The sequence below is a fragment of the Delphinapterus leucas genome, chromosome 7, assembly GCF_059928025.1.
Source record: "Delphinapterus leucas isolate spDelLeu-1000000601 "Yukka" chromosome 7, BTC_Dleu_Yukka2, whole genome shotgun sequence".
NCBI classification, from domain to species: Eukaryota; Metazoa; Chordata; class Mammalia; order Artiodactyla; family Monodontidae; genus Delphinapterus; species Delphinapterus leucas.
In genome coordinates, this window is record NC_143135.1 from 22,956,191 (window position 1) to 22,972,380 (window position 16,190).

At 40.4% G+C, this 16,190-nt stretch overlaps 1 protein-coding gene across 5 annotated transcripts in view; it reads right to left on the minus strand.

Moving 5' to 3' along the window:
* The window catches only part of TRIM44 (TRIM family member 44), a 119,432-nt gene that overhangs the window by 90,099 nt on the left and 13,143 nt on the right, over positions 1-16,190 (minus strand). For all 5 annotated transcript variants that reach the window (XM_089914922.1, XM_022583631.3, XM_022583629.3 and 2 more), the window contains exon 2: positions 8,837-8,914. In XM_089914922.1, coding sequence (XP_089771048.1) covers positions 8,837-8,914 — 78 coding nt within the window. The remainder of the gene's footprint in view (positions 1-8,836; positions 8,915-16,190) is intronic.

The following is a 16,190-nucleotide window of genomic DNA, read 5'->3' on the forward strand; positions in this document are numbered from 1 at the left end:
TGGTTTTTATCACTATTATCACAAAAAGTTCTATACCTAGCTACCCAGGCTCCTAAATTAAATGTCAAATACAATCCTACACTGGAAACGTGAAGTGTGGCTGCTATGGGGGAGCCCTGACAGCTCCACTCCCTTCTTCACGTTGGCCATGTAATAAGCCCTTTAAGCTCTGGCTAAGAGTAAATTATCAAGGCTCCTGTCAGTGCACAGAGGAGCTGGAGCGGAGGAGAAGGACATCACAATGTGTTAATTTTATTAAGCCATTTAAAGCTCAATCCCTTTGATTTCTAACAATGCTCCAGCCCACTAGGCAGCTCAGAGACCACGTCCACCTAGTTTTAAAATGCCTAGAGTTGATTTGTACGGGTGCTTCAATTAGGAGCTCTGGGGCTCCAATAGAAAGAGAACAGCCAAAGGGAAACGGAAAGTAGGGAGGGAACCAGAATCTCAGTGGTGTTTACTTTAAAGTGGGGCTATATCTCCTAATGTGTCTCTTAAATGCCACACATGATTTCTTTTGTGGCTCTTAATTTCTCTATTTTTCTTTTAATTTGGCACCAGGCAGTTTTGCTAACTAGAGAGTTTGCTCCATAACAATAAACATAATTGCTTCTAGGCACTGATTTGTTTCCATTGGGAATATATGGACACACGGCTGCACACTCCCCAAGCCAGATATATTTGCCTTGACTTGAATGGGCAATAGACACAGAACCAACAACAGGCAAGGCGGCCATGCAAGGCCCACAGAGTCAGCCAGCCAGGCAGCAACACCTAGGGGTCTCAACTATGGAGATCTAACTCAATTTATTTGCATGTCATTATCACTCGAAGAGGTAGCAATGGCCCTTTAAAACCTGAAATCTGTAAGTGTCACTAATGCCGGGAAGTGTTAACTGATCAAAGTGCAGAATCCAGTTAGTTATGAACAGGTGGCTTATTTTTCTCCACCAGTATTAGAAGATCTCCTAAACTCCTGGAGGGGGTGAGGGGGGGAAACTACCCCCATGTACCCTTGCCCTTCTACTGGAAACAGTGGGGTGGGTCTCAGGACTAGGAGAAAGCTAGCAGCAGCCATCATTTACAGGATGTTGTCCTAAGCATTTTAAATGGATTATCTCATTTAATCTTCCTAACAACCCTATGAAGGATGTACTATTATCCTCTATTTTGCAGCTGAAAAAACAAAAACACTGAGAAATGGAGAGGTTAAGCACAGGATCTGCTCAAGACTGCATAGTTATCAACTCTGGACGGTATCGGTCCCAGTGAGCTTTTAATAACTGTAAAATACTGCCTCCCCCTGACAGAGGCTAACATTCGATTTCTGAACCTCATTCCTGTCTAGAAGAGGAGAGGAGAAAGAAAAAGGACTATTCGCTGCTGACAATTCAAGTGAAGGCCTGAAAGAAGTGATTCAGACAGTAGTCTCTCTCTCAACAGCTTTACTGAGATATAATTCACATCACCAGACAATTCGGTGGTTTCTAGAATATTCAGAGAGTTGTGCGATCATCACAGTCAATTTCAGAACATTTTTATCACCACAAACAGAAAAAAGAATCACGCAATATCAGGTCTTTTGTGAATGACTTCTTTCACTCAGCTTAATGCTTCTGAGGATTATCCTTGTTGCAGCATGTGTCAGGACTTGATTGCTTTTCATTGCCAAATAGTCTTCCACTGTGTGGATATACCACATTTTATTTACCCATACATTGGTTGTGCTGTTTCCACATCCTGGATAGTATGAATAATGCTGCTATGAACACTGGTGTGCAGTTTTTGTGTGGATGTATCTTTTCATTTCTCTTGGGTATATACTCCAGGATGGAATTGCTGGATCACACGGCAACTCTTATGTTTAACCTTCTGAGTAACTGGCAGGTCATATTCCAAAGTCACTATACGTTTTTACATCCCCCCCCAAAATTTACGAGAGTTCCAATTTTTCCACATCCTTGTCAAATGGACAAAACTTCTCTTTACTGGGAAAACTACAGAGCTATAGTCCTAAAAGCCGTCGACCTTCTTGAGCTCTGCTGTAATTGCCTGGGTGACCTTGGGCAAGAACCTTTACTACCCTGGCACCTCAGTGTCCTCACCTATAAAGTGGAGGGCCTGGAGCAAATGGCTTCAGACTTCCCACTGTGCCCTGCATTTATTCATTCTGTCACATGATGGGAGATACCCTGACCAGTGGGGAGGTAGATGCTGTGAAACAGATAGCTTGAAGCTGACTACACGATTGTGTATCTGACTTTGCATTAACTCAGTTTCCATTGTGCCTGAATAACCTTAGACTGTGACTATCATGCCTGCCTCAAAAAACAAATAAACAAACTCACAGAATCTGCTTATGCTATTAGGAAGAAAAGAGAAATGCCTTATTATGTAAAGGTTCCACTTGGCAATAACGGCAGACTGGCATTCAGGATTTTAGTTTCCTAAATTGGGGTTCAAAGATAGAAGTGGATTCAAATGATAAAATGTATGTATTTATAAGAAATAATGTTAGGTGAAAAAAGCAGGACATAAACTGTGTGTGTGTGTGTGTGTATAGTTATAGTTTTATATATATATACACACATAGAATAATAGTTATATAACTCTTGAACAACACTGGGGTTGGGGAGCCAGCCCGCTGACCCTCTATGCAGTTGAAAGTCCTTGTATGACTAAGAGTCAGCCCTCCGTTATGGGATTCCTCCATACCCGCAGTTCTGGGTTCTGCATCCACAGATTCAACCAACTGCAGATCATGTAGTTTTGATACTATAGCATTTACCTTTTTTTTTTTTTTTTTTTTTTTTTTGCGGCACGCGGGCCTCTCACTGTTGTGGCCTCTCCCGTTGCGGAGCACAGGCTCCGGACGCGCAGGCTCAGCTCACGGGCCCAGCTGCTCCGCGGCATGTGGGATCTTCCCGGACCGGGGCACGAACCCGCGTCCCCTGCATCAGCAGGCGGACTCTCAACCACTGCGCCACTAGGGAAGCCCCTATAGTATTTACTATCGAAAAAAAATCCTCATGTAAGTGGACCATGTTCAAACCATGTGGTTCAAAGGTCAATTATATATAGAATAATAGGACTCTTCTATCTGAAAGGCGAAGCACCATAATATTAATCAGCTTTCTCACTGCTGTGTTTCGAAGTATGGAGTATTGACCATGTGTACCAGGCTGTACACTAAAAAAGCAGAACTCAGAACTACCAAATTAGATGTTCTGAGTGAGGCTCAAGAATCCTCAATTTTAGAAAAAAGTACTGAAAGTTTACAAACTACTGCAGGTAGCAGAAGACTGGCTGATTTCTTCTTTCTACATTATAGTTGTCTGTATTTTCTACATTTTTCTACGAAGAACATGTATCACTTTTGTAACTGGGGGATGGGAAAAGGGGAAATCGTTTCGTTTTGATAAAGGCAGGGAGATGGTGAAGGAGGGCAAAGAGCTGGCTTCTCCTCTTCCTGCTGCCCAAGTGTCTACAGAGGATGAAAAGAGGTCACATTTGCTTCTGGGTGATTTCCATGCCTCAGAGCCTAGACTGGACCTGAGAAAGCACTGGTATTTTTCCCATTTGGTGTCCTTCATACATAAGGGGAAACTACTGAAGCACTTGCCTTAGTTCTCCATTTGGCCAGGGCTAAATGCTCTGGGGCTGTCATGGATCCTTTGTCATCTCCCCATATTTTCTCCAGTCCTGGGACTCTAGGATTGTGGGAAGCTGTGGCTGCAGGATCCAGTAAGGGAGGTAAAAGAAGGGTGCGAGGGAAAAATAGTTAGTGAAGAGTCATATTGCTAGGGATGACAGGCTATGTATAAATATCAACTTACCCATGGGTTCAACAACAGTGTGGGGGTGAATAACATGAAGGAAGATGAATCTGAAGTCCAGTCCTGTTCCCACCACTTACTAGCAAGCTGTTTAATCCCTGTAAGTCTTGGATTGCGTATCCATAAAACAGGGCAAATGATATTTCTTTTCATATGGTTGCTGTAATAGATAATGCATATCTATTACTAGGTACCACGCTAGTAGGGCTTGAGGATACAGAGATAAACACAATTCATGTCTTCCAAGATTACTTCTTTTTTATGTAAAGTGAAGAAATAGGTCAACAGGGACTTCCCTGGTGATCCAGTGGTAAAGAATCCTCCTTCCAATGCAGGGGACATGGGTTTGATCCCTGGTTGGGGAACTAAGATCCCATATGCCACGGGGCAACTAAGCCCATGCGCCACAACTACTGAGCTCACACGCCTCAACTAGAGAACCCACCTGCCACAAACTACAGAGCCCACGTACTCTGAAGCCTGCGCCACAACTAGAGAAGAGAAAAGCTGCACACCACAATTAGAGAGAAGCCCACAGGCCGCAACAAGTGCCGCAACGAGTGCCGCAACGAGTGCCACAACGAAAGATTCCCTCATGCCACAATGAAGACCTGATGCAGCCAAATAAATAAATAAATAAATGAAAAGAAATAGGTCAGTAATTCTAATAACCTTCCAACCAAAGAAACACTTTTGAATGAACCAACTTCATAACTGAGGCATCTCAATTCTCTCCTTTAGATGGATGAATAAATACTGCCCCAGTGAATACTTCTATCTTGCGGCAGGACAAGGACCAGCACAAGGCCTGACTTGACCCAGGTGAATAACAGGACACTAACACCAAGAATTCAAGTTAGGTTCTGCTTATATCCATTACTATTTGTACATGCAAAACCTATCATTTTAACAATAGTCTGATTAGCACTGGAGTGGAGGACTGGGCTATGTTCCATGTCAGTGATATCAGCTATTAGAAAGGTCTGTAAGGTCCTCTTGCAATTATAAAATGCTCTGTAAATGCTAAATAAAAATAAAATAAGAAAACAATCCTCAGTTCTATTTAACTAATTTCATGTTGCTAGACAATTCTTTGGTTTCATACTTCAGTAAGAATACCTGTAGAGATCGAAAAATAATAAGGAAAAGAACCTGATTATATTTTAGACAATCTTAGTATGATTAGATCCTATGTTTAATCCCACTCCAGTCACAGAGAATAATGTGAACCACTTGGCTCGAGTTTAAGATGCTTTTTTGATAATAACTTATTAAATTAATATGAATTTGAGATACACAAACATGGTTTAAACTGTTTGTTTCAAGCACACACCAGCTATAGGAAACAGTGAATGGTGCACCTTGCATGGAAAGAAAAGCAATCAATATATCATAGAGAAAATAGCTATTATTAACTGAATAATGAGAGGTTAGTTAGATTGAGCTTAGCACCTTATACTTTAGTTCAATACTTTCTGGGAGACTGAGCATGGGGAAGGAAAGGAAGGAAATCAATGTGTTTTCTAAGTTTCAGTTTCCTCTGGGTAAACTATGAAAGGTAATTGCATAGTCACTACAAAGGAAAGCTGTAGAGAACTCAGATGCTTTAAATTTCCTAAAAATCTAGTCCGGACATAAACACACATACATACCCCTGATTAACTACATCTTTTAATTTCCCCAAAGTCTAGCATAAATATAAGAAATCTAACGACTAAAATGCTGCTTTGTGCAACAGATGTTTCTGAAAAGTTTAGCTGCAAAAAAATGTTTGCAAACTGGATCAAGTCAAACGCATTAGGATTATTTAATAGACCACTTCCAATTAAACAAAATAAAGACTGTTATTAAAAATAATTTCTTTCCACTGTATACAAGTTCTGGATCCCTGGAGGTCTGCCCCCTTTAAAACAGGGCTCACCACAGCAACATGCACGCACACCACTTCATCTGGACCTGTGCCTTATTTAGCAACCATCTCTGGCTCTCATACCCATCCTTGGGCTCACCCCTAGTAGCTGGGATTTGATGTCTCCTGCTGTTCCTCTGGTTTGAGAACTCAGCCCACTCCTGGACCATGGCGATGGCCTTCATCATCCTCCTAATTCCTGACCAGGACTCCTTTCCCTTTTTTTGGCTTTGCTACTTCTCTGCTGGCCATACCTGTTTAAAGGAACCCTGTCCTCTCAGGGAGCCCAAGCTGATTACTCAGTTTACCTCCCTTCCCCTCTCTTACTCCTTTGCTCCCTCAGCTCAATTTATGTTTTCTAAGCCTGGAATTTTATGTATTTCATTTTTTTCAAGGTTGAAATCATTTGGACTTACAAGGGCTCTTCTGGCTATTTGCTGAAAGAACGAAGAAAACCAAAACACAAGATGGCAGGAAAATAACCAAGGTCCAGCACAGTTTCTAGTTCCCCCAGACACACTGAATCAGAAACTCTGGGGGTGGGTCCAGCACTCTGTATTTTAGTAAGTCCTCCAGGCGATTTTCATGAACACTGAAGTTTAAAGAACCATTGCTCTGAAGAAAAGAGGATTTCTGACAAATATTTTGGACAAAATGAGGCATCTCATTAAGAAGTCTATATTACTGACATAGAAGAATGTTTAAGATATTCTGTGTGATAAAACCACAGCTATGGTATAATTTTTGTAATATATCTTCGAAGCGTATTTCCACGTGAAAAAATGTCTAGGAGGTTACACACTAAGCTGTTAATAGTGGTTAATTTAAGGGAAATCCATTTTCCTTTTCCTTTATGGATAGCTGTATTTTTTTATTATTTATTATTTTTATTTATAGCTGTATTTTTTTATTTTTCCTTTACGGATAGCTGTATTAATTTTAATCTATAAGCATATATTATTTTATAATTTAATAAAAGGTTAATCTAGGCATCTTCCACTCCTCTCTGGCAAAACTGAGAGGTAAAAATTAACTCAGTCCCCAGTAGACCTCAGTGTCTGGACTAATCCAGCTTTGTGAGGCTTTAGGGAATTCTAGAGGAAGTGAGGCAGAGAGAGTGTTCGGGGCTCCATGACTCAGTCAGCGCCTCTATGTAAAGCTGCTGTGCCAGAAAACGACAGGTCATAAAGCCTAGGAGATTCTGCTCTTCTTAAATAAGCCAACTTAGAAAAAGGATGGTGGGGTTTGGAGGAAAAACAGAACAGACTAAAAACTTAATGAGTTCTTTTGGAAGACACCAATTTGTTTCTGGGAAATTTTTCTTTGTTGCAGAAATTATGTATTTAAGTGTCCCATTTTTCATCCCCTATTTGTGATCTAACAGTCATCCTGCAATTATGATGGTCCTTCTTCAAGCTGACTCCAGGTAAAAATGGCGTACACATATGTTAGGCTAGAAAGCGGCTTGAAAATGAAATAGATTGGTGGGAAATTATCCAGGGAGAGACAAAGAGAAGATGAAAGAAAGGTGAGTGTGTATAAACATATCCAAGATCAAGTGAGGTCCTAGCAAATATCCTTTAGCTTATGATGCATTGTAGGAAAATCCTGAGGTTTCCACGGGTTGCTCTCATGGGGACTACTCAATTCTTTCAGCTCTGGCAAGTTTCCCATCAGAGGCACTATATGCATTCATAAAGGTTCCCAAAGCACTTTACCTGTATTATCATCATGCACAGAAGCCACTCAGTGTAATCTGTACACATTCTCTTGCTCTTCACTGTCTATAAGCATGTGGGTGTGGCAGAAAGAGGAAATACCGTTGTCTCCTTCAGGATAGCTGTTGTCCCAGAAACCAGAGAAACTCGGTAAAAAAAGCTTTCTGTTATCTTTAATAATTAATTGGTTCATCTTTACTAAAGGAAAACTATTTTCACATAAGTGGTTTTGGGGGAGGGGGGTCTTTCTACTTTTGAGTTAAGAAAATCGACAAAAGTTACCCCAATGTGTTCTTATCAATAAAATGGGAAATAAAAGCTAATTTACAAGGTTATTGCAATGATCACAAGTGTGTAAGAGGAGAGGGAGAATAACAAGTTAGTGCTTAATGGGTGCAGCGTCAGTTTGGGATGATGGAAAGGGCTCTGGAGATGGATGGTGGTGATGCTGCACAGCAACGTGAATGTGCTCAAGGCTGCCGAGCTGCACCATTAAAAGTGGTTCGAATGGGAGATTTCATTATGTATATTTTACCACAATTTTTTTAAAAGGTATGTAAGGCTCCTAGCACAGTGCCCGGCTCTTATTAGGTGCTCAAGAAATGCTAGTCTTATTCCCCTTATAAAATTTTTTAATTAAAAAAGAGACAGTATAAAAAGCCAAATAAAATCACGCTCCCTTCCCTATTTAATTGTGAAAGGCTTTGACTCTCAGGCAAAGCCAGCTGGCACCAGTACCGGGTAGTGCCACAGCAAACGTCTGAGTAGGAGAAGGGAGGCTACATTAGTCATAATCCCTTCGGCACGTTCAGTTCCCAGTCCACCCACAACCCTGGTATGGCGTCTCCCAGAATATCAATCCTACAGCCCCCAACATCTTGCAAAGAAAGCTGGGAAGCTTAAACCATTTCCCAGACCAGACTCCAGGTCATGAGGACAAAAGTATTCACAGTGGCAGCTGGCTCCCGTTAAGTGGGGGAGTTACAAGACGCTAGTACTGAACACCAACTGGATAGGCCTGAGCTTGTTCCAGTCCCCAGCATTAAGCTGATGGTATCTCTGATGCCTTTGGTTGGATTTAATGGACACAGAGGCCAGTAGTCTCGGAGGCCCGGTAAAAGAAGATTAAAAATGCACTTGTCTGCAGTTCAGAGAAAACAATGAACGATTATGTGTTGTAAATCATAAAACAGAGAAGGGGAAAAATAGATGACTTATCTTCAGGCATGTCAGAACACGGCTTTTGATGGGTAGGCTTAATTAGATCTGATGCAATGTTCAGATAGATCGTCATTAACATCCCTCGAATTTAGCTCAAGGAGAATGAAATACTTGGGGTACCAATATCCAATTAATTCCAAAACAACACTTACTTTAGGGTCTGAGCTCTTGAACTTTAACCTTTCCACCAACTCTATCATAGCCGCCTTCAGTCCGCCTGAATCTTTGCTCTAGAAGAAAGAAAAGTCAGGGGTCATTAGACAGCATTTTGTTGCTCTCTCGAACACAAACAGCATTTCATGGGACAATGAAACGGAAGGCAATTTCTTCTTATCAGCCAAGAGGACTAAACGACTAAGAAAAGATGTGTTGCCCCTCTTCCTCTTCTCTATGGACAAAGAGGGTCAGGACATAAATTGCCCAGTGACCTGAGAGAACAATTGGAACGAAAATTAAATGCAATTTGTACAGGCTGACTCACTGCTTCATCTCAGGGCTCAACTGCACCAGTATTCACAGAGGGCTGAGGCTTTGCAAAAGAGATTCCTATCTGGGGTGTCTATTTTATGACCAAGTGATTTTTATTTTAAACTTCTACATCACAAATACAGAAATATGCAATATTAAATATTCTCACAAAAATAAAAACAAAATTCCCCAAGATTTAACCCTAATTGGAAATGGTATTTCAATGTATTCAGTTGAATACAGGTTTTTGAGTCAGAAATATAAGGTTTCAAATTTGGGGTCGGCATTAACGAGTTGACTAACCTCAGGCAAATACTGACTTTCTTGAAAACTTCTCCCTCTTCAATAAAATGGGGATTATAAAAAGGGTTATTTTGAAGCTTAATTGAAATGCTGTTTGTAAAGGCGTTAGCACACCATGTGGCACACAGTAAGTGCTCAATAAATGTCACCTATTATATTGTTGTTGTTATTACTGCATTATAATGATTTAGACTAGCAAAATCCAACGGAAATATAATGTAAGCCACAAATGCAAGCCACATATATAATTTTAAGTTTTTGAGTAGTCACAAAAATAAAAGGAAATTAATTTGAATACATTTTACTTAACTCAGTATATCCAAAATATTATCATTGCAACATGTAATTTCAACATGAGGTATTTTATACATTTTTTTCACACTAGGTCTTTGAAATCTAGTGTGTATTTCACACTTACAGCCCAATTCAATTTGGACTTACCACATTTCAAGGGCACCAAAGCCATCTATGGCTAGTGACTACTGTACCGGTCAGCACAGATTTAAAGCATAGACTAAAGCCACACTGCCTGGATTCAAGTCCCAAATCTACCACTAGATCTGTGTGACCTTAGGCAAGTCGCTTAGCCTCTCAGCGCCTCAATTTCCTTATAATATGAAGCTAATAACAGTACCCATTTCATAGGGTTGTAGAAAGACAACATGAGCTCATATACATCAAGGTGCTTGGAACAGGGCCTGGCACATGCTAAAGACAATAGATGTATGAGACATATTTATTATTACTGTCTGTCTCCCTCACAATATTTTAAATTCCTTAAAGGTAAGAACTACACTTTTCATCTCTATCTGTGTTCAGCATCAAGAAGGTGTTCAAAAAAGTCTGCTGAACAAACGAATGAATGAATATGCAATCTTAAGATATGAATGCCCTTATAATAATACATGTGTGTAGCACAATGTAAAGTCACATGAATTAGTTTATTTTCTTATCTCAACTCCTTGGGGATAGGATAGGATAATCACTCTCATTTTACCAGTGTTGGAAAGGAGGTGTGAGTAAGTAAAATGACTTGTCATTTTTATGGGTATGGGACAATAAATAAGTACAATATAAACAAGTACTACAAATGTCTGTTCTTCAAAATAGGCCTCAGAATCAGTGATAGTTTCCAAATTTGGGGGGAAAATTCCAATTCCTCCAAAACAGGACCTACTTAGTAAGACTCCATCATATAGATTAAAACAGACTAAAGCCTAAATCCTTTTTTCCCCTCTAACCTCCTTTCTCTCCCAAGTCTACACAGTAAAAGTCTGATGTAACCTAAGACCGATATCTGCTTTAGATGTGCTCTCCAAACACAGCTTAGCTGACATTCCCATCCTAACTGTGGTTCTAAATTTTAATAATTTGTATTTTTAGTTTTACTTTTAAAATGATGAAAACTTTCCAAATTTCTTCACCAATCTAAATCTTTCATCTCTGGTCTCACAGCAGACAGGTGGGAAAAGGAATCTGGAGGTCACACACCAGGGGAGTGCATGAGACCCAAAGTACCTAAAAAAGGGTTAAATTGCCAGACACAATCCTGCTTTTATGAGATGATCAGACAATAAAGACTGTCTGGTGATATCATTCCTCTAACCTGCTTCTCATTGGCTGGAATAAGCAGGTCACTTGTCCCTGGAAAACTCTTTTCCCCCACATCCCAGCCGCCAGCACCCATTTTAAGCTCTTCAGCAAGAGCCTTAGACATATTATGACTTTCCCCCTGGCTCTAGAGAACGGAAAGGAATGCACCAAACTGTGTCTTAAAACATTCAGAAGAGAAACAGGATGACGAAGGAATCCCTAAGAAGCAGACAGCCTGTTTGCAGGCAGATGTGCCTTGTGTGGAGAGATAAGGGAACCCTTAGCCTTCTTTCATAAAAACAGTGTGTCAGCAGAATCCTTCCTCCTTTTTACAAAGCATCCGCAGCACTGCCTACCCAGGGGAGTGACAGAGGAGAGGCACAGAGACTCTTCCTTCAGGAAATTCACCCATACTACCTCCCCACCCCTCTCTCTTTGAGAATATTCTCAGAGATAATTGGGGTCTATATTGAGCCAGCCTCTCAACGGGTGGTGAAAAAACCTTCCCCAATAGCTTTTTTAACCCCTCCCCACCAAATAAGCAGTTGGTCAGAAGGGAGAGGGTCCTCTGGGCAGACCCTCCTCTGACAGTGGCAGGGCTGGGTAAGAGTACAAATGGACAACCCTGGCCCCAAAGCCACTTCCTTTCTTTTCGCACACCCCAGTCCCTTCCTGCACCTCAACGAGCATTGTACACAGATGTTCAAGCGAATACACCCAAGCTCTGGGCACATCTCTCTCAAACAGTCGCCTTGGCCACACCTGGGTCCTACAAATGCGCATATCAGGCGCGGGGTCTAATGGTTTGGTCCACCTCTGGGAGGATGGGCTCAGAAAGAGCCTCTGCAGGCCCTGGACGCAGGGTCAGGACATTTCATCAGGTAATTCTTGGGTCCTGGATACTTGGAGAGCGGTCTAGAAGGGGGCAGGCATGGCCAAAGGAAAGACCCTCAAAAGCATAGGGCAGGGGCACAGAGCTGTCTAGGTCTAAGGTGGTATTTGAGTATGAGTGGCCCCAAACCGTCGGGTAGTATCATGTTTTAGTTAATTGTTTGCAGAGGGCAGTCATCAGTCAAAAGGTAACTGGAATAGACAATACTTTCAGAGTTCCCTACTGTGGTGGAATGGAAGAGTTGCCTCTGAAACCTGTGTTCTAATTGAGAAGTTAGACGAATTCTAACCTTGTAGACATTTGGTTCCATAAATGGCCAGATTATGCTATGTCAGTCCCTGGGGGAAGCACTGTGAGTGAAGAAGTGAGATTCGCCTGATACCGCTCTTCCTCACCTCCATTCCACACAATGCATTCCAAGAACACAGGAGCTCAATGTGAGCCTATCTTGTTTATGTACCTCTTTCCTCCCCCAAGAAGAGTGTAGATTAAAACAAGACAAGCGCTATGTTGTGTAACACCCCTGAAAGTTTGATCCATCTATGGAGATGGGATAGGCTTCATAAAAGCCAACTCCTAGGGATGAATCATAATAAAGCCAAAGAAAGGACAAAATGCCTACATTTGAAGGTATTCTTTATTCTCCAAAGCACTTTCATATGCTCTTTCATTGGCATTTCACAATAAACCAAAAATTCTCACTTTACAGCTGGGAAAAATGGCTGGTGAAAATCAGATGAGAAACCCCCAAATCACAGAGCCCATACACTGTTTAACTAGCATTACACAGTAACACAATAACTAAAAGGTAGTGTATTCACACTGTACAATAGAGAGAAATGGTTCTGTGGAAGTCAAATGATGTCCACCAAATCACAGAGCGAGTCAGTAGCAAAACCAGGATCAAAAAGATCTAAATGAAAAAGCTTTATAACATATACAAGAGAAGAGGTTGGTGTCAAGAATAATGCGAAAATACATAAGGGATTCCTATAAATAAGAAAAAGCCAAATAAGCATTAAAAAAATCCCAACAAAGGATATGAACATAACAGAAATGTGAAACGGCTAATACACATATGAAAAGATGTAAAATATGCTCTAACTTACTTGTAATTATCATATCATTTCTTATCCATCACATTGAAAAAAAAGTTTTGATTTGATAATACCGAGTGATGAGAGACTTTGGGCAGGCTGGGGATTTTCATATGTTGCTGATATAATATAATAAAGCTACTTTGAAATCACATGCCTAGCAAGTCCATTTTTCACTTTCTCCCTTTGAGAAGCACTAACATGGGCCAGGGAGGTATGAAAAACAATATTTATTGCAGCACTGCTTGTAACACTGAAAAACGGGAAACATCCTAAACATCCATCAATAGTGGGTGGCCAAATAAACTATGGAATTAACAAATGGGATCTGATATAGCAAATAAGAAGAATGAGACACAACGCTGAATTTTTTAAAAGTTGCAAAACAGTGCATACTGTATCATTTATTAAAAAAGCATAAAACTATTCATTTTTATGGGTGATACATATGTATGTAAAAGACTAGAAAGCAATGACTGGAGGGACTAGTAGTGGGAATAGTAGTAGGAAGAGTCTTAGACTTACATAAATTTATTCCTATTATCTAATTAAGATTTAATATACAAAAAGGAAGGGAGGGAGGAAGAGAGGACAGATCTAGGGCTTCTGCTTCGAGTGTCTCTCTCCATGAGTTTGCCTAAGTATAAATACTGGGGCACTGTTCCTTTTGCATGCAAACATGAACCAAAGGTATAAGAAAGGGTTCTCTACCTAGATTCATGTATCTATTTCCGGGAGTTTGAAATCCCCAAAGCTGTACACAAAATTTGCAATGTACATGCACTTTTCTACGAAAAGGGACTTGAGCGCTCCTCAAAGTCCCCCAAAAGTTTAACTTTCCTAGTGTAAAGGGCATTGCATAAAGAGAAAGGAGACTCAGGCTCCATTCCTACTAATTGCTATATGAGCTTGGAAAAGTCATTTTACATCTCTGAGTTTCTGTTTCTCAACCTGTAAATAAGGAAAATGGGCCAAATCAGAATCTACAGATTTGCAGGCTGCAGCCTACAAAACTTCGGTTTTGTTGTGTTTTTAGAGTGTTGTCCCACACAGCATATTAGGAATCTTAAATTCATTGTCAACATTTAAAAACCAGGAGATACAAAATAATAAAGATTTCCAGCTTCTTCTAAAAATCTGAAAGGTATGACTGTACTGGGCTCCCTCTTCCACATAGCAGCAACTGGCTGAAGCTGAGTAGCAACTACCCGCTTTAGGCAAGGCAAGCTCCCTCCAGTTTGCCATAGTTACCCTGGCTGGCTTCTCTCATTTACATTACCTTTCTGGTCCCTGTAGACACTTGAAGTTGCTACCCCTGGAAGAACTCCCTCTGAAAGTTTTCTGTCTCTAAGGGTCCTTGTGTTTGAACACCAAGGAAGTTGGCATGTCTTTCTTCAAAGGGGTTCAGAATACCTATAAACACATGTCCATCCATTCACTCCAAAACAGAGAAATAATACAGCTCATTCTAATGCAAACATTCTTTGAAAATGGGCAAGAGGCAGAAACAAAGGTGGAATATGGTAGGTAAAAGGGACATCAGAATAAGATCTTGACAACCAGTCTCCGTACTTTCATGGGAGTCTGTCTAGTCTAATGCCAATAACCAGCTGGGCACCAAAAGAGAAGTCATGTGTCAATAGAAATGTAAGTGTAAATCACTTAATATCCTAAACTGGTTCCTAAATATTGAATTCTGTATTATAAAGAATCAGAAGATGCTGAGTTCAGAAAGAATACTGGCTGCCTATTTTGGTTTTTTCCTATCCCACTAGCCTTGTGTTGCTACCATGCTTAAAAAAAAAAAAAAAAATCAATCCAACTTTCTATCATTTTCACAAAAAGGTTTTGTTTGGGAGAAACAGTGGAAAAGGACTGGGAGATAGAATATGTAAGAAGTCCTCCTAAGGAATCCAATCAGAAAGCAAAGCCCTGACAAAAGGAAATGAAACTGAATTTTAGTACGCCATAAAATTTTAGTTTCACCACGCCATGTCCAAAACTTCTTTACCATCTTCTTCACATGACTTGATTTTCCAACTCCAAATCCACTCCTATGTTAGGCAACCACCTTTATATAGTTGCTCAGATCCAAAATATTTTTGGGGCCTGAGCAAACCTACCCCCAAGTCTTTTCAGACCTAACTCTAAAACACAGGCCAAGTCCAACTACTCTTCACCATGTCCACTATTCCCTGTTTGGTCCTAATCCAAGGAGCAACACCACTCCCACTCGCCTACCCTACACTCCATTCCCCACACAGGCACCAGAGGGAAATTTTAAGAACGTGAATCAGATCACTCATTCTCCTGCTTAAACAGTCTATGGCTACTCAGAAGGAAATCCAAAATCTTTCCCATGGCCTACTTGACAGTCTGACCTCGTCTACTACCCGCTACCTGGAACCCTGACTCATTATCCTCCAGCCACCTTTTTTATCCTCAGTAAGCTTGTTCCATCTCAGAGCTTCTACACTCGCTTACTTCCTCCATTCAGATCACTATGCCACCAGATCTTCCCACCACTGGCTCTAACTATACCCAGTCCTTGTCAGATCCTTAAACAGCCTCTCTCTCATTCCCCATTCCAGTCACTCTCTTTCTCCTTCCCCTAGTTTGTTATTCATGGCATTTATCATTATTCAAAATGTTATTTACTGTTTAACTTGCTTGTGTCTGTTTTGCTCTTACAACAAAAGCTCCATGAGACCAGTACTTAGAATTGTTCGCTGTTAAAATTCCCTACAGCCCCGAATACTCCACCTGACTGAGTGAATAGATCAAAGGAAAAAAACACCACGCCACTAATTTCAAACAATATAGAAAAATATCTTAACAAAACTGTACCTCAAAGAATTGTGGTAAAAATTAAATGACATAATATGTAGGAAGTTTATAGCACAGAACCTGGTACCTACTAAGTTCTCAATAAACTTTAGTTATCACTGTTGTTATTGTTATTATTAAGTGATTAACAGTCTATTGAGTGACTGACTACTAAGTATCAAGTACTGAGCTAGAGAAGTGCTGAATGGAAAAAAATGAACAAAACAATCTGAACTAATCAAAATACGCTGTAAAATATCTAGGAAGAAAAATCCAGATGGAAGGGAAAGAATAGTTTTTTTGTTTGTTTTTGTTTTGTTTGTTTGT